Source organism: Canis lupus, chromosome 3 (genome assembly GCF_003254725.2).
Source record: "Canis lupus dingo isolate Sandy chromosome 3, ASM325472v2, whole genome shotgun sequence".
Lineage (NCBI taxonomy): Eukaryota > Metazoa > Chordata > Mammalia > Carnivora > Canidae > Canis > Canis lupus.
Genome location: NC_064245.1, coordinates 25,117,852 through 25,143,843, shown reverse-complemented (window position 1 = coordinate 25,143,843; position 25,992 = coordinate 25,117,852). Strand labels below are relative to the sequence as shown.

At 43.3% G+C, this 25,992-nt stretch overlaps 2 protein-coding genes across 13 annotated transcripts in view; one reads left to right on the top strand and one right to left on the bottom strand.

Moving 5' to 3' along the window:
• ATG10 (autophagy related 10) overlaps positions 1 to 20,067 on the top strand; it is a 223,732-nt gene extending 203,665 nt beyond the window's left edge. For 7 of the 12 annotated variants that reach the window (XM_049108304.1, XM_049108305.1, XM_049108308.1 and 4 more), the window contains 2 exons: positions 8,576 to 8,673; positions 9,319 to 9,435. In XM_049108304.1, the coding sequence (XP_048964261.1) occupies positions 8,576 to 8,631 (56 nt within the window). In that variant the 3' untranslated portion in view covers positions 8,632 to 8,673; positions 9,319 to 9,435. Of the gene's footprint in view, positions 1 to 8,575; positions 8,674 to 9,318; positions 9,436 to 9,550; positions 10,738 to 14,592 lie in introns of those variants that run through there. The other 5 variants (XR_007409750.1, XR_007409748.1, XR_007409749.1 and 2 more) reach the window with 5 other exon arrangements.
• Positions 20,068 to 22,560: 2,493 nt separating this feature from the next.
• On the bottom strand, positions 22,561 to 24,328 carry RPS23 (ribosomal protein S23). Its single transcript, XM_025438258.3, has 4 exons — positions 24,100 to 24,328; positions 23,490 to 23,649; positions 22,877 to 22,997; positions 22,561 to 22,752 (listed from the first exon to the last, which is right to left on the bottom strand). The coding sequence occupies exons 1-4, from the start codon at positions 24,101 to 24,103 to the stop codon at positions 22,606 to 22,608; spliced, it is 432 nt and encodes a 143-aa protein (XP_025294043.1). The 5' UTR covers positions 24,104 to 24,328; the 3' UTR covers positions 22,561 to 22,605.
• Positions 24,329 to 25,992: the final 1,664 nt, after the last annotated feature.

Sequence of the window (25,992 nt, the reverse complement as noted above, 5' to 3'; positions counted from 1 at the left end):
GACTATTTCAGCATCTTTTATGGGAGCTGGTGTTTATCTACACTACATTACTCACGTTTTAACCAGTGCATGAGTCACAGTGATGGTTGAGTGAATGAAAAGAATTAGTGTCCTCAAAAGGTACAAAAGAGCTAATACACATTAATAAGAAAACCCCTGCAAAACCTCATTGGACAAATAGTCAAAGAAAACAGGAACAGACATTTCAACTTGGGAGTCATCCTTGGCTTTTTCTTTTTTCTCATACAGTATATTGAGTCCTTTAGCAAACCTTGTTGGCTCTACTTTCAAAATAAACCTTGAACTGACCATTCTCCCCCACCCACACTACTAGCATCTAGTACAGGCCACCATCGCATCTGAGCCACACACCACCTCATCGCTGCTCTTCTGCTTCTGCTTCTACAATATCAAGACTAGTATTTTAAACGTAAATCAGAATATGTCACTTTCTTCAAAATCTACCCAAAGTCTCCCCATCACACTCAGGAAAAAACTCCAAATCTTTTCCATGCCTTATAAGGCCTTACATGATCTTGCCTTTTGTTTACCTCTCCATTCTTACTGTTGCCATTGTTGCCCTTCATTTCACCTGGCCATATTCATCTTCATACTATTTTTCGAACACTCCAAGCACTGTCCCTCCGTGGGATCTGAAGGTCTTTGCGCTTGTTTTTCCCAAGCTGAAAATACTCATTTCCCAAAGAGTTAACAGGGCTTGCTCTTTACTTGGTCAACTTTCTGCTCAAATGTTACCTCTGTGAAGGAGCCTATTCTCACCAACTTGTCGAAAATAGCATGCCTCCCTATCATTCTCTATATGTTAATTTTTTCCCTCTTACCCCTTTGACCCTTTCTGTCTTCCTCTGCAAAAAGCATATAAAAAGAGTAAAAGATGTAGACCCAGAAAATTCCTGACCATTTGAGTATGGAGTTGGAATTCCTCTTTTTCCCTCCCCACCCCTAGGCATCAGAAAAAAACATATGTAAACTGCTCTGGAAGAATGCACTTGTAATCCTAGGCCTCAAAGAATTACTGTATTTATAGTTCTCCTAATAGGTCACCATTTCAAAAGTATAGAACTTAAAACAAGTCACTAAAAGTGAGAGCTAGCAAAAGCAACAAACTGTAGTATCAGATGCTCAAATTCATATGTTAAAATTTTTGGTGCAAAAATACAAAATAAATATGTTGACTATAATTATTAAAATGGAAGAAAATATTGACGTATAATACAGGAAGAAGAGACTATCAAATTTAATAAACAATCAAGTAGAACTTTTAGAAAGGAAAGAATCTAATTAGAAGGCCTAAAAAGCAAATATAAAGAAGCATTAATGTGTTAGAAAAAGACTCTAAAGAAATTATACACATTGTACCAAAAATTGAGAGAAACATGGTAAATATAACAGGTTAAGAGATGCTAGGGAGAGAAGACGACAAATACATGTCTAATAGGAACTCCAGAAGGAGGAACTTGAGGGAATGAAACAGAATGAATATTTAAATAGCTGATAACTGAGAATTTTCCAGGATTGTTGAAAGGACTCTGATACTCAGATTCAGGAAGTTCAGTGACTCCAAGCAAGATAAATGAAAAGGAATCCACACGTGTATATAGTAAAACACCAAAGAGAAAGAGAAAATCTTAAAACTAGTGACAATTAGACCTGATAGTTCGCTTCCAAACAGGAAAAAAAAAGGAGACCAGGAGAAAAATGGGATAATATATTCAAAGTCCTGAGGGAATATAATTGTAAACTAAAATTTTATACCTACAAAAACTTATTTTTCCAAAATAAGGGCAAGATAAAGCATTATCAGTATGAGACATTGGGGCACCTAGGTGGCTCAGTGGTTGAGCATCTGCCTTTGGCTCAGGTCATTATCTGGGAGTCCTGGGATGGAGTCCTGCGTCAGGCTCCCCGCAGGGAGCCTACTTCTCCCTCTGCCTATGTCTCTGCCTCTCTCGTGTGTCTCTCATGAATAAATAATAAATAAAATCTTTAAAAAAAAACCCAATATGAGACATTTACTACCTACAGATCTATAGTAAGGGGTGTTTTGAGGGACATACTTCAGTGATAAAGAAAATGACCCCAGAGTGAATTTTTGAGTTACAGGGAAAAAATGGGAAGCAAAAGTCAAATGTGAGTAAATCTCAAACACTGGGTTCAAAACCTTAATAATAGTTCATTTATGGGATTAAAAAACAAAAGACACAACTGAAATACTGGACAACAGTAGTACAGAAATCAGGATGGAGTGATCAGAGTAAAACATCCCAGAGTACTTGAATTATTTAGGAAAAAACAAATATACTGAGTAACTATATTTTATTAAGTAAAACATTTACTTAAAGTTTATGAGATAATTTCAAATTAAAAGAAAGAGAGAAAACAATGAGAAAAATCTTGAGCTTACACTCAATCCAAAGGAAAGCAACAGAGAAGGAAAAATGAAAAGCAAAAGAAACATTAAAAATAAAGGAAAATGTCTAAAATAAGGGGCACCTGGGTGGCTCAGTCAGTTAAGCATCTGACTCTTGATTTTGGCTCAGGTCATGAGTCATGGTCATGAGATGGACCCCTGCATCTGGCTCTGCACTAGGCGTGGAGTCTGCGTCAGTTTCTCTGCCTCTCCCTCTGCTCCTCCCCACCCTCCACCCCTCTGCGCACACACACGCTGTCTTTTCTCTCTCTCAAAATAAAAGTCTAAAATAAGATGGAAAAAATTAAAGTAAATGATATCAGTAATCATAAAGCCTGTAAGTGAAATAAACACTCCATTTAGGAGATTGATTATAAAGATGGATTTCTTAAAAATCAGCCAATGTTATTTTTATAGGAAACATATCAAACATGAGGATACACATTGAAAGGCAAATAATTCTTTTAAATGCATAAGGTAAATAGAAGGCTGGTGCAGCTATATTTTTGTCTAAAGTCCTTTCTGGGGGGCAGAAAGCATGATCAGAGATAAATATGATCACTTTGTATTAAAGGTTCATTCCTTAGGAAAATATTTGCATTTAAATAAAGCAGCTTCAGGATATATAGAGCAAGAATCGACAAACTACAAACAGAAATGGACAAACCAGCTCCTATAGAGGAGATTTAAGCTTCTTTTAGAAATTCATGGATCAGGTGGATAGGAATCTAGAAACTGTGGACAACACGATGACCTAGCTTGATCTAGTGACACCTGGGAAGCACTCTAGCCAACACCTCGTGATTACATATTCTTTTTTTTTTTTTTAAGATTTTATTTATTTATTTGAGAGAGAGGGAGGGAGGGAGACAGAGTTAGCAACTAAAATAGCACAAGTTGGGGGGAGAGGAAGAAGCAGGCTCCTCGATGAGCAGGGACCCGGATGTGGGGCTCGATCTCAGGACCCTGGGATCATGACCTGAGCTGAAGGCAGATGCTTAGCTGACTGAGCCAGGTGTCCCTAGATATTCTTTATACATATTCTTAAACACCCATGGAACATTTAAAAATTAAGAACAACAAAATAAATCCAAACAAAATTATATGTAGGGCAAAAATAAAATTAAGTAACAGAAATCCATAAGACAGAAGACAAAGAAACTTCAAGAACACTAACAAAAAACATATGGCAGGGAGTGGCATGCAGTAGGCACTCGATAAATAACTCTCTTCAGTGAGTAAAAAGCAATAGAAGACTACATGTGTGTACCTGCAAAAGTTTGAAGTTCACCAAATAGTGATTCAATCTGAGTCGGGCAATTCTAGGTTATCTTGCTTTTACTCTTCATTCTTCTCTGTATTTTCTGAGCTCTCTCTTTGTATTGCCCTTCTACTTTTTATGAAAATACATTATTTTGAAATAAAAATAAATAGATTTTTTAAAAGATAGACTAGAAAGGATTAAACGTCCTTGATGCCACCTCTGGTCATTGGGGTGAGGAGGTGCGGTGTAAGCCTGGACCTGGGAGCTGCGTCACCCCTCACTACATGGGGGCCTTTAAGCATAACCCTTTTGAACCTGTTCTCCAAAGTGGCAAAAAGGAAGCCTTCCTCAAAGAATTATTTGGGTAGATGACCCCATGCAGAGCACTTGTACAGTGTCTCATACTGTAGATGTTCAATAGCCTTTTTCCTTTCCCTGTTTGAGGAAGCAGGCTTAGGGAAATATCCCTCTCCATTTCTAAGGAATGTGCCCCGAGTGGAAGGCAAATTTGATCAGTCTGGAATATGAAACTGGCTGAAAGCTTAGTATGTGAAATTATATTTGTGCCCTCCTGTATGTAGAGCCAGGAAAATTAAGAAACGAACCAAGAAATTCATCCCCTTTATTAGATGTAAGAATGAAGGTGCAGTATTATCATTTCCTTGTGATAGTCATATCTAATAGTTCTGAAACCAATTCACAGCATTCATGTCAGACTTATTTTATGAGACATTTAACCATTGCTAAATTAAATTTCATAGGAGAATGTGCCTATATAACTCCTCTGGAGTTACAGAGATAGAAATCTGACCCATCATTTCTATTTTCACGGAAAACCATTTAGCAGAACTTTGTTCCAGTAGAAGTGTTTATTGAGTTGTAAGCCTAACACAGTTCATTGGCTGCATGTATTTCCACACTGACATTTTTCTCGGTGCAGATTTGCATCAGTTCATTAGTACTGACAGCAGATGGTAGCACTTTCACACAAATTTACCTTCTGAATTGATCTAAGAAATGTCACTAAAAAGATCCTGACAGTTTTGATGTTCTTCCATTTCTGAAAATGGTATGTTAAACAAATAAGGTGTAGGATTTTAGATTTTTTTTTTTGAACTCCAGCACATAATTCCTAAACTAAAAATGAAAGACGGCTTTCATCTCTGATTCTGGCTGTCTCAGGGAGAAAGTGGAAACCACGGATAATCTTTCCTGATCGCACGAGCCTTAAAAAATCTCCATTGCAGAAAAGGGCTTTTGGAAAGTACTATCCAGATTGATTGTCTACACTGATCAGGTGCCTCAAATTATTTGTAAATTCTCCACCTTGCTCTGAATATAAATTGATTGGCTCAGGTATTGGCTCAGGTCACAAGGCTAACTTTGAGTTCTCGCACTCCTGCAGCATTAAGGTATCCCTAAGATTAACTACATTTATTTTGCTTATTTATTTATTGACTTAAAGTTTTTTTTTTATTTACTAGAGAGAGAGAGAGAGAGAGGACAAGCTGGGAACAGCAGAGGGAGAGGGAGAAGCAGGCCCTCCGCTGAGCAGGGGGCCCGATGACCATGATGATGAGGGGCTCCATCCCAGGACCCCGGGATCATGACCTGAGCCGAAGGCAGATGCTTAACTGACCGAGCTCCCCAGGCACCCCTGGCCACATTTCAAAACTATGGATCCTTTTGCCTTCAGTTAGTGTTAAATCATTACAAAATTATCAGACAAGAAGACTTAATATTTGCCAAGTGAGTGAATGAGAGAATATGTGAATTCTAATCACATCGGGGAAACCTTTTACTTTTCTACATTGTATAATCACTATTATATGCGTGATAACTCAAGACCTGTATTCAGTAGTCTTATATATTTAGAAACAAGGATGTGGGGATATTTTAAAAATTAATTTTCTATCTGTATTTGAAAAGTAATTAATGGTTTGGTTAATTTGCCACCACTGAGAGAAGCTGTTACATTTGAGAAAGCATTGGGAGTTGGCCATCCACAGTTTAACCGTGGAAGTGATTATGGGTGCTTCTGACACATTGCTAGAAGAGTGGTCATGATTAACAACATCCTTAAGGGATTTATTTAACAACAACAAGGAGTTTTTGGGTTCCAAATGCTCTCAAAATCAAGGGACCCTTTTTATGTTATTCATGGCACTTACTATTATTTGGATTATCTTATTTCTTTATTTGTTCTGTGTATTTATTGGCTACTTCCTGTACTGGCACGTAGGTTCCATGGGATCAGGGGCTTTATCTTTGAGATATAGTGATCTCTGTTACTATATCCAGAACTGTTCCTGGCAGACACGTAAGAGATGATCAATAGATAAGTGTTGAATTAATAAATACTAGTTGAAGGCAGGCAAGGGGAGCCACAATCAAGCTGGACAGGAGGACTTGCTTCAAGCAAACACATTTGGGCTGTGACCTCAGGGTCTGCTTAGGGATGGGAGGGAACAGTAGAGAAAGAGCAGGAATGAAGGGAGCTCAGGCTCTGCGCTAAGAGTCAGGCCCCTGAGCAGACTCTACAGGTGACACTTGGGAGACATACACCCACCCACACCCAGCGGATACCTGAACCCTCAGCATAGATTTGCACCCACAAATCTCCACACTCAGTGTCTCCAATACACAGCGGAGGTGCCTCTGATTTCCTGTGAGTAGGTTTGTACACATGCACACAGACGTGAGTGTTTTGGGGTTGGAGGGTAGAGTTATCAGCAACAACCACATGTAATTCTTTCCAGGGATGCTCTGAGTTCAGCTTCTCCTTGGACTGGCTGAGAAAAGGAGAAGCAGCCAAGACAAGAAGCTAGGCCCCTCGTCCAAATCCAGCCAACAGGCTTGTTTTATTTGGCCCATTCTATGATTTTTTTTTAAGTGCCAAAATTTAAATTTAGGAGGTTTTACATAAAAATCTGGATTCCTAGGCTATTTTGACAAATGGGAAGGACCTGGCACACTGAACCTGCATTCCCACATGGCACAGTTGGCTGGAGCAGAGTAGCAAGCATAGCCTTGGCTGGGAGCACTCTCCATTTGCCCACAGTCCCTTTCACCTGCTGGTGTATTGAACTGACTTCCTTACTTCAGGTCACCTGCGCCGTTTTTGTAGATATTTGTCTTAGATTGCTTGGGCAGCCGTAACAAACTCCCACAGATTGGGTAGTTTATAGACAACAGTCGTTTATTTCTCACAATTCTGAAGTCTGAGATCAGGGTACCAGGCTGTTCTCCCGAGGGCCCTCTTTCAGGTCGCACACTTCTTGTGTCCTCACGTGGCAGAGAGGGGTAAGCTAGCGTTTGGGGGTCTCTCTTATAAAGTCCTAAATCTCAAACACGAGGCTCTACCCTCATGACCTGATCACCTCCCAAAGGCCCCACCTCCTGTGATACCATCACACTGGGCTAATATTAGGATTTCAACGTACGAATTTGGGGGACGCAAACATTTAAACCATAACAATATTTGAGGTTGCAGTCTTTGGCATAATGGCGAATCCACGATGTTAACAGTCAATAATTTATTGTCCAATAATTGTTTTAGGGGACGCCTGGGTGGCTCAGTGGTTAAGCGCCTGCCTTTGGCTCCCAGGGTCCTGGGATGGAGTCCTGCTTCAGGCTCCCAGCAAGGAGCCTGCTCCTCCCCATGCCTATGTCTCTGCCTCTCCCTCTGTGTCTCTCGTGAGAAAAATAAAGTATTTAAAAATAATAATAATAACTGTTTTTGTTTTGGTACAGTTCATGCTAGGTCACGCACTGCATAGAAACCTCCCGGGGCTCCCCGTTGTTTGCCAAATGAGGTGCATCTCCCGCCCTGGCAGCAGCCTGACCAGCACTGCCCTGTGGCCATTCTCTCATTAAGGCCACGGAGGGCGCCTGGTGGCTAAATTGCTTAAGCGTCTGCCTGCGGCTCCGCGTGATCCGGGGCCTGGCGTCAGCGCCGCCGCTCAGCGGGGAGCCCGCTTCTCCCTCTGCCCATGTTCTCTCCTGCTCACCCTTCCCATCGAATGGGCTTCTCACTTACAGAGATGGCCCTATGAGCCTGAGAAAGACCAAATGATCAAAGCAGGTAAACAGGGGCACGTGGGTGGCTCAGTTAAAGGTCTGCCCTCAGCTTGGGGTGTGATCCCAGGGTCCTGGGGTTGAGTCCCCCCTCCTCCCCCTCCTCATCAGCGGGCCCTGCTCAGCGGGGAGCCTGCTTCTGTCCCTCCTCCTCATTCATCCTCTCTCTCACTCCCCGTCTCTGTCTCTCAAATAAATAATAAAATCTTAAAAAAAAGAAAAACAACCCAGATGAACAAAGAAACTCAGAGAGATGGACAGACAGAAGGACAGCGATTTAAATAATGCCAGCCGTGCTCCTGCTCCCCCCGCCATTCTACCCCGTGAGCCTGCTGGCGCCACACTCAGGCTTGAAACAGGCAACTTGTTGGCAAAGTTCGTGTAGAAAAATGTGTGGAAGATTTTGGTCCTCTTACAAAGAGGTGAATGAAGTGTGTTGTTCCGATGGTCAGGTGTCCGAGCTTCACAGACATCCTTGAGGAAAAACTGGAGAATGATTCTCAGCTGAAGAGAAACACTAGTTGACAAAGAGTTAGAACTGAAAATGTATCTATAGTTCGTAGTGTGTAAACAAAACCTCGTGCCCCTTGCACTTGATTGTAAGGCTGTATTAATCCATGACTCCTCCAGCTTGTTCTCATGTTTGGATTATGAATTATATTTCAAAACCGAAATTGATCTGTCTCTTAATTTAGTAACTTGGAATTTAAAACAAACTTTTATTTTAACAAACCAGATTGTGTGTTTTAACTTTTTCGAAGTAATTCACACTGGCACTCCGGGACCAACTCTGATTCTTACAGGAGCATCCAATACTTGGACAACCCTTTTTTGTACTTCATCCCTGCAAGACGAATGAATTCATGACTCCTGTGTTAAAGAATTCTCGAAAAATCAATAGGTAAGAAACACCATCAAGATACATTGGCTTTTACTCTTATTTTAAAAGTGTAAATCTTTTTATGTGACTCTAAAAGCTAAGCTAAAAAAGAAATATTTTTTGTAATAATAGTAATGGCTAACATTTATTGATTTTTCCTGTGTGCTAGGCACTGTTCTAAGTATTTTAGATAATTAATGACATTGGATTTTTATAACACCCCATAAGCTAAGTTCCATTATTTTACCCAGTTTACAGAGGAGAAAGCTAAAGCACAGGGAGGTTAAATGACTTGGCCAAGTTCACACAACTAGTTCTAAGTGGTAGAACTGGGGTTTTAACCCGGGCGTTTTTGCCTCTAGAGCCGTGCTCTTAACCACCACACTCCACTACCTTAGCCAATGCTATAAATTTTAAGTGTAAAATTGGAATCATCAAGAGGAGTTAGGAGCCTCAATGCCCTTTAACTCCCCCTTTCGCTACCTCAGTCTCCTTGGATCTCAAGTCCGTGTCAGGCAATGGAGCTGACACTTGGAAATGCTGGGATTCCACATGGTGGGCACATGTCTTCGAAGACAGTTCTTCTCTTCTGTTGTTAATGATTTTCTACTCCTCCTCCACCTCAATGAAACATTAGAATTGCCTGTATTTTCACTTGTTTCCTAGGAGTGTCAACTACATCACATCATGGCTGAGTGTTGTAGGGCCAGTTGTTGGGCTAAACCTACCTCTGAGTTATGCCAGAACAGCTTCTCAGGATGAAGGGAATGTGAATTGACCGAGGTAAAAGGGAAGTCTGCGCTGCATGTTTTGCTATTATAAAGATCCTGTTGTCTCTCTTGCACTTGGGGGCCCTACTGGCCCCATCAAATATTAAGTCTTCTTTCATCTTTAATAGGCTGAATATGGACCGTTTGTTTAAGTTTCCAACCAACCAGTGACCAAGCATTGAGGAAGCATATTGGACTTTGCACTAATAATGCAAACCCATTTGCAGGAGTGGATGACTTTACTTCAGGATTGTTATTCTTGAAATAAGTCTGTACTGTTCAGGTAACCCTCTTTTATTCTCTTGGCTTTTGTTCTTGTTCTTCACTTTCTTCTATTGAGCCAAAGAACCTAGAAATTGAGGCGTGAAGAACACCAGAACTGTACCTGGCCAGCCCTGCCTGATTAATCGGACAAATAACGCGCAGTAGTTCAACTCACCAAGATTTCGACATGGATTTATTTTTCCATTGGAAGCAAATGTCTGCAGTAACTGATATGCTGAAACCCTAATCTGGAAGAATTTTTGGTTTGGAGTTGCTTGCTTTGTTTTTCATTTTATCTTGCCAGGGGCTGAAATTAAGACAAAAATGTAATTGCCTCTTTAGAGAATCTAGATTAGTGTCTGTGAAGAGGGATGTACTTTAGGGTCACCTGAGGATCTTTTATGATTGCAGATGCTGGGGTCCATCTCCTAAAACAGCTTATCTGGGGTGGTTTTGACATAATTGCTTCTGGAGAACCTCTGGTCTGGATGTACAGACATTTAGTGTGGCATTTATCTCAATTGGTTTGGTCTCCCAACAGGCCTTTTCCAATTCTGTGTAGAGCTCCAAATAGCTGGACTTCCTTCCTAACGTTTGTCTGGGCATTGCCCTGGGCCTCCTGGTTGTTAAGAACATCCAGGAGACATTTGTTCACGAGGCAGCCCATTCGGAGGAAGCAGTCAGGGTGAGGGGATTATCTGCTGACCAATCGCTGAAGACTGAGCCCACACTTTTAGTCTGTAGGTTCAGGGCTGGGCTCTCACACAGGGAGCAGAAGTAGAGAATGGGTTAATTCAAACTGCTAGAAAAGCTAAAAGTAAATTTTAAAATGCTGAGCTGCACATATTCATGCTGGGATGAGAGCCTGCTTACATGCTTGCTGGGCATTTTGGTATTTACCACTTAACATCTTTTCAACTTCTGCAGGGATTTTCCCCCCACCCCACTCTCCCTAATGTAAACACAGATTTCTCAGCAAGTCATTTCTCAGACCATGTCATTTCTGGGGTAAAAAAAAAACTAAATAAATTATAATAATGTGTCATCTGGATGATGTACTCGTCTGGAAATAATAGTTATCCTTTGCTAACAGATTCTGCGATGATAGTAGTCAGTCACTGTAGGGACAGTGTGTAGGTTTTTTGTTTTGGTGTTGGTGGTGGTGTTTTGTTTTGTTTTTTATAACTTTTTAAAAAAATTTTTATTTATGATAGTCACACAGACTATCACTATCAGAGAGAGAGAGGCAGAGACACAGGCAGAGGGAGAAGTGGGCTCCGTGCACCGGGAGCCCTACGTGGGATTCGATCCCGGGTCTCCAGGAATCGCGCCCTGGGCCAAAGGCAGGCGCCAAACCGCTGCGCCACCCAGGGATCCCGGTGGTGGTGTTTTTAAGTTAATTTTTTTTTTCTCTGATTGATGGAGACCTTAAAATTCTTCAGTGGCAAGAAAAAGTTCTGCAAAGCTCTTGAAGGTTGTAGAGACCTCCCTCCCCAGATAGATCCCTCTCTTCAGGCAGCTCAATTTCTTTTCAGAATATTTTTCACTTAAAAAAAACTTTTAATTTTTAGTTGATAAAAATTTCCATGTTTAAGAATGCAGCTATCTAACAGACTGTTATCCCAACAGTTGTAAAACATTAGAAAATATTTAGTTTTGTCGAAGTAACAGTTCTTTCTCTGCAATATGAGGATTTTCCCCTCTGGGTTTCTTCTCTAGTTAATATAATGCAAAACTCCTTCAATCAGAATTAAAGCTGGGTAAAGCTGCTACCAGCCAATATCCTAAACTCTGCTTTTCTGTAGCCTTGGAAAACCCTTCACCTCTTTGGTCCTCAGTTATGTGATTTGTGAGAGCAGCTACAATTCTTGGGTCTGTGAAATAGAAGTGTAGAGATCTAGACTGTGAGTTTTGGCTAGCTGCTAGCTGTGTGATTTGGGCTAATTTTCCTAATCTTCTTTAGTCTTTTACCATTTCTTTTTTTTTTAAGAGTGTATTTATTTGAGAGACGGGGGGGTGGGGGGGGAGAGCATGTGTGTGCATGGGCAGGGGGAAGGGCAGAGGGAGAAGGAGAAGCAGACTCCTCACAGAACAGGAAGCCCAACTATGAAGCTGCAGGGCTCCATCCCAGGACCCTGAGATCATGACCTGAGCTGAAGGCAGTCGCTTAACCAACTGAGCCACCCAGATCTTTTACCATTTTTCTGTGTTTAAAAAGTCCATTAATATTCATCTCACTTACCTAACAAGAAGAGCAGGGAGGAGATCAAAATGGTAAGTCAACCGGAATGAGCTTCATGACCAACACAATGCCACATGGGACAAGGATGATAAGGGATAATTGGCCCCTGTCCTGCCCAGTGCCAGCATGCCTTCCCCCTTCCACCTCATTTCAGGCCCGACTCCTCCCAACACAAATGGGCCTCTGATCAGGCAAGTCTTCTCTGCTCACATCCTTATCTGACTGTGGATAGGAAGGATATGCTTCCTTCTTTATCTCTCTACTCAATTCTCACCTAATCTATATAATTCACTCTTACAAAGCCATCTCTGACCACCACAGCCCCCACTGGTCAACTTGGCCTTTCATTACTTACTATACTTGGTCACATTGGCATTTAATTGTCTTCCTTTCACTCTTAATTTCTTCCCCTCCTTAACGATGGGTAGTAAGTAACTCACTGACCCACTTTTTGGGGGTATGTTGCAAGGCGGCGCGCACAGAAGAGTTGCTGTCTGCCTCTCGTATGGGATCCAGGGAAGGCTCTCAGTCTGGGGATTTGAGTGGGTGACCAGAGGCTGTTTTGATCATTTGGTACTAGCCTACACTTTGAGGGCTAAAAAACATCCTCCTAACACAGTTGTATTAGAATGAAGAGAAAAAAAAGGAAGTTGAAACTGGGCTTTTGCATCCATTTTTCCTGAGATAGATACAGTTAGTCATACTCTCAAGATATGAGAAAATGGAGGTCTGCATTGTTAAAACCAGCTCTTACATAATTCAGAGAGCTGATATTCCAGTGAGTTGGGTTGCCGCCCCCCCCCCCCATTAAAATGTGAGAGTAAGAATATGCAGATATTTACTCCAGCAGATACCTATTAAGTTCCTCTTATATACTGAGCCCTAGGCTAGCTGCCAGGTATGACAAGTGGAAAGACATGACCCTGGCTCTTAAGAACCACAGGCCAGTGGAAAAGACAGACTAGAAGATTCAGGGACAGACGATGTGTGCTGTGGCAAAGACGTGCAAAGCAAGGGCCCGAGAAGGTTGTAGAAGAGGAATGTGAGTGGAGTATGAAAAACTTAGGATTTAACCAGGTCAAGAATGCAGGAAAGTCCTTGAAAATGCATGGGAAGTGATAAAGAGTGAGGTTGGCTAGCAGGACCGGGGCCAGGCCTGGATGAGATTTATTGCCACACTGAGAATTTGTATTTGGCCAGAAAACCAGAAAGAGCCACTGGGGTAATTTAAGTAGAGGAGGTAAAGTGATCACGTTTGCATTTTAGAAAGATCCTATATTTTTAAAATGACAGTTGCATATAACTAATCACATCTACACTTTGTCAGTTTTTTCACCAGCGGGTTCTGGCCCACAGGCTGTAGAAGTAGGAGCACAGAAAGGGTTGGGAGTGTGCCAAGGACATTTTTCAATTTTTGCCCAGAGCCTTCCAAAACAAAACCTGCCAGTGTCCTGAAAACCCTGAGTCCTCGCTGTGGTACTTGGGGCAAGTCACCCCACCTCTCTCAGCCTCTCTTTCCTACTGTATTAAATGGAAAGAAGTGTGTGAGATCAAATAAAATCCAGTTATTAGTTTATGACATATATATATATGAAATAGAAAATGTCTTGGAAAACATTCCCTGTGTGTCTTCTTTTCTTTACTCTCATACTACTACACTCACAACACTTCTGACTCTAGATGTGTGGGTTTTCACACAACAAACAATCCTGCAGTACCAGCTGGGGCCCTACAATTCAGTTCAGTTCTGACACTATCAGTATGGAGTGAGGATCAAATCCTGTAACTTAAGACTTCAGTCCCACCAGACTGCCTGACTTTAAGACTCTAGTCACCAGTCCCAGGTGGTCACCTGTATTTCTGACTGACTATAAACCAGGATTACCATGACCCCCTCACTGGGTTCAACAATTTGCTAGAATGGCTCATAGTATTTAGGTAAACCCTTATGTTTACCACTTCATTAAATAACAAAGGATATGATAAAGAATACAGATGAATACCCAAATGAAGAGCTACATAGGGCAGGCATAAGAGCTTCTGTCCCCATGGAGTTGGGTGCAGCACCCTCCTGACACATGGATGTGTTCACCAGCCTGGAAGCTCTCTGGACCTCATACTTTGGTGATTTGATGGACGTGTCGTTACATAGGCATGCATGGTCACTAACTCTACTTCTAGCTGCCCACCCCCCGCTCCCAGAGGATGGAGGATAGGCCTGAAAGTCCCAAGCTTCTAATCAGAGCTAGATCTATCTGGTGATCAGCCCCCATCCTGAAACTATCCAAGAACCCACCAAAGTCACCAAAAGTCACCTCCTTAGAACAAAAGACACTCCTGTCATCCAGGAAATTCCAAGGGATTTAGGAACTCTGTGTCAGGAACCAGAATCAAAGGCCAGATATTGGAAGAGATGCTCCTCCCATGCTCTTATTATGTGGGAAATTATAAGGATTTTAGGAGCTCTGTACCGGGAACTGGGGGGCAGAGAACAATATGTGTATGTTCTATTATTTTACAAATACATGAGAAAAAAAGCACATGGTAAGGATATTACTGTTTTCTGAGACGACTTTGGTTTCATACATATAAAATCTATATGGGTGTGTGCGTATTTGCATGCATGCATGCTAAGTGGTGATGTAAATATATTTCTAACTTCAGGGAACAGGGATTTGAAAACTGATGGATAAATAAGCTCCCTTCCAACTCTAGGACCCTTGGATTGCCCCTTCTACTGCTGACCAGTAAGTTGCTGAAGGTTATTCTGGAAGGATATAGGCAGTACTGAACTACTGGTGTGCCCATGGCAACTGAGATACTTAATTATGCACATAGGTCTTTTTATAGGACTTGTCTGTAAAAGTGCTTTCACGTTTTTATTCTTAAACGCTGTAGTGTTGTCAAGCCCTACTCCAGGCTTTGCTTTTACCTTTTGTGTTGTCAATAGCATCACCTAGTGGTAAAAGCGCCTTATTGCAAGTACTGTGAAAACTGAAAGTGATTTTAGAGCTCACCATGTCCCATTTGTAAATTATTAAAAACAAACTGGAAACTCACATTTTTTCCTACACTGAAATATACTTTACACGAGAGTAAATAAAACCTGTGGCTGCATTATGATTTCTTGGGTTACTTTGAAGGTTTTCAAATACCCAGACATCACTGTTAAACCCGAGGCAAAAATGTAAGTAAGCATATCCTGATAGGTTAACCTGGAGATCACAGGTCAGTGCCTCTGCCACCTTTCGTGCATCGTGACTTGCACACGTGTGCGAGATCTTCATCTTTAGCATGGTGCCCGGCACGTGCTAATACTCCATCTCGGCAGAATGTCTGTATATGTGGCTGACTCCTGAGCACAGGGGAAGGCTCTGCTGGGCTTTCTGCCGGCACCAGGAACTGGACGTGGTTTCCCTCTTTTGGGAACTGTGGCCCACTCTTTCCTTTGAGATGATTTCTTTTCCTGACACCAGCCGAGAAGTGGGATGTGGTCTCCTCCATCGTTTTCTTTAATAGATTCAGAGAGAATAGCCAGGCCCGTACCTGCTTATTAACAGAGAAATGGCTAACTCAGATGTGATGCTCTACGGCAGTTCAGGGGAATGACTCCATCCAGTCCCCCCACACAGGCAGCTCTCATAAATAGGTTGTTGAGTTAAAACAGAAAACAGAAACTTGATGATAAATATGCATGCAACTTAACACTATTTATATAAAAAGTACACCAATACCACCCATTTTCTAGAGTACATATGCAGTATATGTATGTAGAAACATTAAACATGACCTAGGACACACACAATTTGTAAGAGAGGCCACCTCAGAGAGTGGAGAGTGGGAACTTGCATTAGAGGAAGGCAAAGATGTTGGCTTTTTGTAATGCTACACTTAACTAGCTGTAGACTGTGAAACCAAAATTCACTTTAAAAACAAAAAAGATTTTTTTTAATTTATTCATGAGAGACACAGAGAGAGGCAGGCTCTATGCAGGGAGCCCGATGCGGATGGGACCAATCCCTGGACCATACCATGGGCTGAAGGCAGATGCTCAACTGCCGAGCCATCCAGGTGTCCCTAAAATTCACTTTTAGAAAAGATTTTAGTCCTCATAGATAACTTGGAAGCCACAGAAACACTTGAAGGAGAAAATTTTAAATGTGCTTAAGTGTAAATCACCCATGGATAACTGCAGTTAACTTTTGATGTATTTCTTCATACTAGTTTAAATATATATTTAATTAGGATCATTCCATATATGGTTTTACATTATGATTTTTTGCATTTAATATTATATTGGCAACATTCTCCCATGTCATGTGGCTCTTTGAAAAAACAACTTAAAATGACTAGTAATCTTCTATATCAAAATGTCCCTTGGGATCCTTGGGTGGCTCAGCGGTTGAGCGTCTGCCTTCAGCCCAGGGCGTGAGCCTGAGGTCCCGAGATCGAGTTCCGCGTCGGGCTCCCTGCATGGAGCCTGCTTCTCCCTCTGCCTGTGTTGTGTCTCTGCCTTTCTCTGTGTCTTTCATGAATAAATAAATAAAATCTTTTTAAAAAATGTCCCAAATAATCCTATTGTTGGACTTTTAGGTTGTTTCTAATTCCTCACTGTTTAATTAATATACATTCATTGAGCATTTAACCTCCTGTGTGGCAAGATAGACACAGCCCCTTCCTCAGAGCGCTTTCAGAATGGAAGTGAGAAATGTGTGCAGGAACAGTTGCTTACATTTGGTTTCTTTAGGTTGTACTGTTACTAAGGGAATGAACTGATCAAAGGATACGGAGTGTCTTAAGGCTTTTGATTCATGTCCCTAAACTGTTCACCAGTAAGGCTATACTGATTTATATCCCAGAAGTATTCTGTATTTTACCATTTCCTAAACTCTCTGAAAATAATTTTGTTTTCCTTTGCTTTTATTACAGAATCGATCATTTTTCTCTTCATTTCCTGCTAAAATGTGCATGGACTCCCAGCTTTGTTTCTTCTCAATATGCTATGCATTTCTCAGTGCTGCTGGGGTTGTTTTTCCAGATTCTTTATTGTCCATTTTATTGCCCCAAAAAATCTTCGTTTTTTTCCTATCAGAGCTGACCGTCCATACGTTGGTTCTGGTAAAACCAGAAAGCATAGAGTTAAACAATTAGGATATGTATGTAATATAAAAAAATGTTATGGAAAATCTTATATGTACTCAAAGGTAAAGAAAATAATATAATGAACTCACATACTTATACATCAGAATCCGTAATTACCAAGATTTTTGCCATGTTTGCTTCATTTAGCCTTAACTTTATATTTGCATAAATATTTTAAAGAAAATTGCAGACATTATGTCATTTGTTTTTACAGGTGCATGCTAAACATTTTTCATTTGATCTATTCTGACAAGTTTTACTCCAGTCTTAGATGTTAAAACATTTGAGTTCTGGTCCTCCACTTGCTTCAACCCCTGAGGTGGAGCTTTGCACCCTCTTTCTGATTATACCTTTGCCAGTGACATGGGGCAACTTTCTTCTAAAATGGCCCTCTGTTCCAGCTGACATCAAAGTAGAATGTGAAATGTACATTTTGCAGGTGCTGCAGACTGGATGATCCATCCACAGATCTTCACCACATTGGAGACATCTCTTAAATGATGTTAAACCATAGACAACTTCTTGTGACTCTTCTCAGCTGTGATTAAAATGGACAGTTAGGTAATATGTGGCCAAATCTAGTTTTATAGATTTAAACAATGTCTAGTTTCTTGTGAAGGGACCCCTTTAAAAGTCTGAAAATATATAGAACCTATTTTCAGAAAAATGTGTGTGCCATATATGTGGAAGTGTTTATGCGCACACACACATATCGCTGATATATATCAGAAAATTCTGCATACATGGGGCACCTGGGTACTCAGTTGGTTAAGCATCCTACTCTTGATTTCACCTTGTCATGATCTCAGGGTTGTGAGATCAAGCCCCATCTCAGGCTCCGTGCTGGGTGTGGAGCCTGTTTAAGATCGTCTCTCCCCCTCTCTGTCTGCCTCTCACTGTCCCTGCCCCCCAGGTGTGCACACATATGCAGCCTCTCTCTAAAAAAGTGTGTGTGTTGGGGGGGGGGGGGGGGAGGAAATTCTGCATACAGTCGCAGGAGGTCCCTAGACTATTTAAAATCTAAGAGACAAATCCTAGATCAAGAATCTTGGTCAAGGACGCCTGGGTGGCTCAGCAGTTGAGCGTCTGCCTTTGGCTCAGGGTGTGATCCTGGGGTCCTGGGATCGAGTCCCGTATTGGGCTCCCCCTAGGGAGCCTGCTTCTCCCTCTGCCTATGTCTCTGCCTCTTTCTATCTCTCATGAATAAAGAAAGAAAATCTTTAAAAAATAAAAAGATTGGGAAAAAAAATGGAACCTACTAGGAACCTAAAGAGGGGGAAAGTGGTCCTACTTACCTGCCAATACACACAAACCAGAGCACCTGTCAAATTATATAGGAAAAGGTATAAAGACTTTTAAGTCTGGATAAAGTCACAAAGCTGATGGGGAAAAAAAAGATATGACAAAACAACCTATTTCATGTCACTGTTTCCAAAGGTGTTAATGGTATGTTTCAATAAGTAATGTTTCTCTCAACTGTTCTCAGCTGTGATTGAAATGAAATACTATTTAAAATGTGCCTTGCTTTCCCCACTATTGTGTAGATTTAAGCATTAGCTGATTGGTAAAAGAGGTAAGGAAGCATAATATTTTCATTAGCATCTACCCTTTTTTTGAAAATTTGGGCATGTTCAATATGTCCTACACTTTTAGCCCAACCAGGTAACTTGACCCCTGTTCTGTTTCTAATTAACCAAAGCAAAAAAGATTTTAGAAAGCTAGACTTAAAAAAAAAAACAAAAACGACAAAACAAAACAAAACTCATTGTGAATAAAGAACAGAATTCATGTCAATAACTTATTACCACAAATAATCAAGATCACTGGTAAGGACCTGTGGAAAGTATTTTTCTGGAAGATGTGAAGGGGTGATCTGGGGCCGTGATTTCCTCTTCTCCCTCCTGAAGAGCAGCTCTCCTTGGCACTGGAATTGCTATTTGAAAGCTTCAGATTGTCTGGGAAGAATTATGTTAAGGGATTTTGATGGTGCTCATCAGGTCTGGCTGAAGTTCCAATATTCCGTGTGTGAGGGGCCCCCTCGTTTTTGAAGATATACACCATATATTAAAGGCGTAACAACCTGAATGAGGTGACGACTGTGCATGTGCATATTTGGAAATGTTAGTTATCTGTGGCTCATGAATCCCTTCATTTTTTTTTTTTTTTTAACGATTTATCTATTTATTTATTTATGAGAGAGAGAGAGAAAGAAGCAGGCTCCATGCTGGGAGCCTGACGTGGGACTTGATCCTGGGACTCCAGGATCGCGCCCTGGGCCAAAGGCAGGCGCTAAACCGCTGAGCCACCCAGGGATCCCCTCATGAATCCCTTCAAATGTGTCACTCTAAAAACGACTTTCTCCTATGAGACAATTTATGCTTAAAACATACAATTTTAATGTTTTAATGCTTTGGTCTAGAACTCCTATGGTCACATTATTATGATAATAAGGTTTAAAATCCATGTATCTTCTTCACATACTAACATAACATCACTTTACCAAATAATATGGACAGCAATTGTGCTAGAAACTAAGAATGCTCAGTACAACCTAAGAAAATCCCCCAACTATAATGTCCTAAGAAATGGGAGCTAATACTTGAATGGTCCATTTAAACAGATTTTATACATTAAAATAAAGATTATACAAGCCACTGTTCATGAAAATTTTATAGTAATGTGATAATTTATGACCTTAGTCTCTTTTCTTGACTATGCAAAGCCATCAAAGAAACGTTAGCTATTTGGACAACCTTGAAACGGACTCCAGGTGTTTTCCATAGCCATGACCATTATGACTAAATCCTGCCACCAGACATCTTACTAGAATGAAACAAAGGAAATTGGAAATTCATGTTTTGTAACAGGACCATTTGTTTCCTTACTTTTGAGATTAGAAGTTTGTTGTTGGATATATGATTTGCAATATTTTTGTCCAGTCTGTGATTTATATTTTCATTCTAAGACTTTTCAGAGTAAAATTTTGAAAAAGTCCAATGTATGCTTTCTTTTGTGTGTGTGTGTAATGTACTTTTGGTGTACCAAGAGCTCTTCACCGAAGTCATGAAGATATTCTGCTTGCTTCTATCAATTTTATAGCTTTACATTTTACATGCAGATATATGATCCATTTTGTTAATTTCTGTATAAGGTGTGAGATTTAGGTTGAGGTCCATTCTTTTAGCAAACTGAAGTCCATACTCTTTATTGTAAAAACTGTCCTCTATCCTTCCTCCATTAAACTGCTTTTGTACCTTTGTCAAAAATCAGTTCTTACCTATGTAGGTCTGTTTATATTTTTTTGATGTCTCTACCCCCCTTCAATACCACACCGTCTTGATTACTGTAGCTATAAATCATAAAATCAAGTTTTGTGGTTCCTTCACCCTTTATTCTTCATTTTCAGTATTTACTCTAGTTCCTTTGCCTTTTGATAAACATTTTAGAATTAGCTTTTGTTTCTATAGGAAAAATCTGCTGGGACTTTGCTTAAATTTTGCACCCATGGTTAGTGTCTCATTTCTCTCACCCTACAGCCTCCATGCAGTCAGGCACAGCACAGGGCTGGACACACACTTCATGCTGGACCCAAGAAGGGACAGCATCAGTCACAAGGTGGGGGGGAATGGGTAAGAGGAATACACAGGAGGCAGAATGAGGCATAAGGAGACAGATCAGTTTCAAGAACTTTGGGGTTTGAGGCATCGGAGGTGGATTTAGGTGTCCATCTGTCAGTCTCTTAGCTACAGGTGTCCAGGGTGCACCCAGCAGACAAGTGCGAGCCACTGTCACAAGGTATCTTAACTCCCAGGTGTGTCTCTACAGGTTCGGCTGAGATCTCATCAGAGCAGTAAATGACACACTGTAGAGGTGTGGGTGGGTATCCCTTCCACCATCTTCTAGCCCTGCCCCTGCCTCTTCCCTCCTGCAAGGCCAGGCAGCACCTCCTCGCTCCCTGTACCATGGCTGACCCAGTGCTGACTGTGGGGATGGAACTGTGATCCTTGGTGGCCTCTTGTGGTTCAGGCCAGGTGGGCAGGACCCAGAGGTCTCCTGGGTTGGGTCAGTTATATCCATCCAAAAGCATCTGGTCAGCCTTCGAGAAGGACATAACTAATACCTGTGCAACTACATGCTCTAGTAAGCACTGGAATAGAAACCAAGGGCAGCCTGTCTCACTACCATACATAAATGTATCAAATTAACATGTAGCTCTTGAATTTATACAATGTTATATACCAAACTTTGTATTTCAGTCTTTGAAAAAACAGCCACTTTCCAATGTTGTGGAAAGACAAGTCAATCATTCGAAGCAAGCATAAACACAATTTGAGGTTTGGGGATCAGTGTTCTGAGATGGGAGAAGCAGCAGGTAGCATGAGGGACTTCCTGAAGCTGCATGGCGAATGCAAATTTTAGCAAGGGAGAGGGCATTATTGAACAGGCAAGCATCAGACAAAACACAACACACATCTCCTGTGCTGTGGAAAGGTTCATGGTCTTGGTCTTATGGGCAATGGAAAGCCAAAGCATTTCTATTCTCCAAGGTCCTACACATAACCTAACATTATGCTTTGATCAGAGATGAAGTTAACCCACTGCCAGCAGCAGTCCTCTGATGGGATTCAAGAAAGCTAGTTTCATTTTAGTCATGAGATTTTACCATTTTTTGTCCTATGGAAATTTTGAGACAACTTATGGACAATACCAAGAGTCATTATATAGAGAACGAACTGATCGTTACCAGAGGAAGTGGGTGGGGGGAAGTTAAAGTAAGTGGTGGGATTAAGGACACTTGTCAGGATGAGCACCAAGGGATACATGGAATTGTAGCACTGTGTTGTACACCCTAATGCTGACATATCGTAACTATACTGGAATAAGAATGAAAAAGAACTTGCCTCCTGCACCCAACACCCAGCTTCCAACAATTGCCAAGCTATTAACACTTCTTGAGCATTTCTAACTCATTACTTACACTTTGTGATGTGAAATAAACCCCAAGGTCAAAATATATCGGTTGCTGACAAGGTCAGGACAAAGAGCATCTAGGTTCATCTTTTCTATAGCTGAACACCCCCAAGTTTTTCTTCCAGGTCTAATTTGCCTGGTGTACACACATCCATTGACTTGTATCCACTCAGTCACCCAGTGCCTTTCTTGTCATAAACACAAATACAACATGGATCGTGAACCTTTAGATACTTGAACCCCCAAACAGGGAGCAACCTGAGGGTGCTATTTACCATACTGGGTCCCCAGGAGATGATCACAGGATGCACATTGGCATGGTTTCCCAGCACAATTCTTCCTTTAAGTACAGTGAGCTCCAAAAGCCCTCTACACAGGGATACTGTGCATTTATTCTGGATTTATTAGCTGTGGATTTGTTTATTCCACGAAGACAAGAAAAACTATGAATCTCAGTCTCCTGAAATGGTTAAGCACACACCGTCACCTCTGCAGTTAAGGAAAATAAGACACAAAACGTTTCTGGTATATGAAAATTTATTGTCCTGTTTTTACCACCAAAACTTATGATCTTGGTCTTTCCTTCTTGCCTTTGTACAAGGCCAGGAGAGAGACATTGGCTACTTTGACCACTTTAAAGCGAACTCCAGGAATGTCACCGACAGCATGACCTTTACGACCAAATCCAGCCACCAGAACCTCATCATTTTCCTGGAATAAAATCAACAGTTTACTGCCGGTATCATTGACAATCGCTAAAAATACCCATTCGTCATATAAAAAAGTGGGAAAAAACAGGCTCTCAGGAACAGATACCAGAAACTGAAATACTTACCTCAATAAAGTTCAAACAACCATCATTGGGTACAAAGGCTGTGATCTTTTTGCCGTTCTTGATCAGCTGGACCCGGACGCACTTCCTGATGGCAGAATTTGGCTGTTTGGCTTCAACCCCCCTGGAACACAAGCGGCACAGCACCGTGAGCGGCCTTCCCTAGAAACCCTACGGGTTCCACCTTTTCAGTCTGCTCCTAAATCGGCCAAGTCCCGTGACAGCGACCAAGCTTCTCCTCAGTCCAGCGCATCAGGGACAAGACCTCCGGCCCCTTGACCAGATGCAAAACAACAAACACGCACGGAGAAACAAAGCTGTCGAGCCTGGATTCAAAACCCGACCGCCAGGAAACCGTAACCTCCCGCCAGAAACTTACCTTAATTTCCCCGGATAGAAAGATGCCAAGGCTGGTCGCAGAGGCGAGGACCGACGGCTGGGGGCCGTGCGCACGTCGGAAGCGCTCGGGACGGCCCTCCGTTGCCGCCTCCCCCCACCTCAGGCGGCTTCCGACCCCGTGGGGCGCCGGCCGCGCGGCTCGCCTCGCCTCGCCTCGCCTCGCCGGGGGAGCTCCCGCACCGCGGACGCACCGCGAGGACCCTGCGCCCCCACTTACACCTTCTCCAGCACGATTCCCTTCGCGTGGGAAGCGCCCCCGAAGGGGTTGGCCTTCAGCGCCGTGCCCAGGTGGGCCTTCTTGTACTGCTTATCATGCCACTTCTGGTCCCGCCGGTGGCTGCGGAGCTTCCGGGCCGTACGGAGGCCGCGACACTTGCCTGCGAGCGAAGCCCCGGTTAGTCGGTCCGTACGCCGCGGTCACGCCTCACGTCTCCGAGCACCCGCGCCTCGCCCGGCGGCAGCCCAAAGGCCCTCGCGCGCCGCCTCAGCACGTGGCGCGGCCCTCAGGCTCCCGGACCCAACCGAGGCGCGCACGCGGACGCCCGCATGGACGCGCCCTCCCAGGCGCCGAGCCCCGGCGCAGCTCCCGCGGCCCAGCTCCCGCGGCCCAGCGCCCGTCAGCGGCGGCGCGGCCTGGGCGCCGCATGGGCCCTCCCGCTCCGGGCCGTGGGCTCGCGGGCCGGCGCCCCCTGGCCTTCCCCGTCGGGCCGTCCGGCAGCGTCCTCCTCGCCGCCCTGTCCCTGCGCGCCGGCGTCCGGCCCCCGACCCCCGACTGCGGCCGGCGACCCCCCACTCCCACCCCCCCGGCCCGGCCGCCGCCAGCTCACCCATCCTGCCGGCGCCACGGGCCTGAGCGAAAGAGAGAAGCGAGGCAGGAAGGAGCCACAAGCCACCGCGAACAAGCCCCGCCCAGCCGAGGACCCCATGCAGCTGTCTGCGCAGCGCCTGCCCCGAAGCTGGCGACCCTGGTTTGAAAACGACAAGCTTGCGCCACTTCCCAGAACCTGGGCCTTACTCAGTTCGTGTGGCATTCAGTGTCGCTTCGCTTACATTGTTTTTATTTCGGTTTTAAGTCACTGCGGGCGACAGGAGGAGTGCGGACTACCAACCCCAGAATCCTTTGCATGAGACTCGCTGGAGGGCGCAGGCGCGCTTGCAAACCCGCGGGGCGGGGCTTAGCGACGCGGGGCGGGGCTTAGCGAGCGAAGGCGGGGCTTAGCGAGCAGAGGCGGGGCAAAGCGAGGGGACCCGCGAGCGTGCAGGGCGGGCCACCTGAGCTTCAACCCGACTGACCAGCGGAATCGTAAATTGCGGGGAAAAAAAAAATCCGGAAGCTATGTGCTGTAGTAATTGGAGGTTTCCAAGCCTTGAAACCAAAGCTACCACTTACGGGTTGTGCGACCTTGGGCGATTCATTTAACTTTCTTAAAGCATACGTTTCTCCTGTAGAATGGACTAGATTTGAGGGATTTCTGGGATGTTGGTTTATCACACAACTATTTTTTACAATGTTTTCTTCCTGCCAGGTAACCGTTCTAGGCTCCGGGGATGCAATAGTGAACGAGGGGAGGGTGTCTTGTTTTTATGAAACTGCTGTTCTAGGTGCTGGCAGGCAGAAATATATGTAAAGTGTATTTAGAAGTAAACAGGAACGTTTTAAATTCTGATCAGCGTTATAGAGAATATAAAAGTAGGTGTCAGGGGCTTGCGGATGGGGTGGTTTCAGAAGCCGTTTCCGTGGAGATCACGTTGAGCTGAGCTGCTAAGGACAGGGGCCGTTTAAACCCGTGTATGGGGTAGAGTTTCCAGGAAGGACAACGGGATGGTACTTTAAAAAAAAAAAATATATATATATATATATATATATATTTATTCATGAGAGGCACAGAGAAAGAGGCAGAGACCCAGGCAGAGGCAGAAGCAGGCTCCATGCAGGAAGCCCGACGTGGGACTCGAATCCGGGACCCCGGGGTCACGCCCTGGGATGAAGGCGTCCCTAAATCGCTGCTCCCCCACCCCACCGGGCTGCCCGGCTGGTACTTTTCCAGAACCCAAGGATCAGGGAGGGGGAGCTCCTGAGTGAGGACCAGCGTGGCCCTGGGTAAGGACTGAGAGGCCCACAGGGAAACCTGGAGCCGGAAGCTCATGGTAAAAGCTGTGTTTCCTCGGTATGTGGTTGGATGCCATTGGGAAGTTTTGAGCAGGGGAGCAGCAAGATAGGGTATAAATTTATATATAGGAGAAGAAAAAGCCGTAAGCGATGAGTCTGCGAGGCCAGTTGAGAGGGTGTTAGGATGCTCCAGTTGAGATATCCAGTAATGATGGCTTAGACTGTCAGGTGGAAAAGAAGTGGTTGGATAAGGTGAATGGCTGAGCCAGTAGGATTTGCTGAGGGCTATAGGATGTGAGATTGGGGTTGGGGTTTTCACCTTGCGCAATTTGGTGACTTGCGGTGTTATTTACTGCGTGGGTTATACTGGGAGAGGAGCAGATTTAGAAGGGGAGATTAAGAGTTCTGTTATGGATGCATAAGTTTGAGATCCTATTAGGCACCCAAGTAGAGGTGGGAAGTGGGTAGTTGGGTATAGACATATGGAGTTCCAGGGAGTCATCAGTATTGAAAAGCGTAGCCCTAGGTAAGGTCGCTTGGGGGTGAGTGTAGGTAGAAGAGAGGAAGGTTAGAGACCTGAGCCCTGGGCGAGACTTAGTGACGCAGAAGG

What these genes read in the sequence shown, in the direction of transcription:
- RPS23 (XM_025438258.3), bottom strand. An exon ending in GGAATCGTGCTGGAGAAGGT is followed by an intron (nt 22,998 to 23,489) that starts GTAAGTGGGGGC and finishes CTTGTGTTCCAG; the next exon opens with GGGGGTTGAAGCCAAACAGC. An exon ending in GTTGTTTGAACTTTATTGAG is followed by an intron (nt 22,753 to 22,876) that starts GTAAGTATTTCA and finishes ATTTTATTCCAG; the next exon opens with GAAAATGATGAGGTTCTGGT.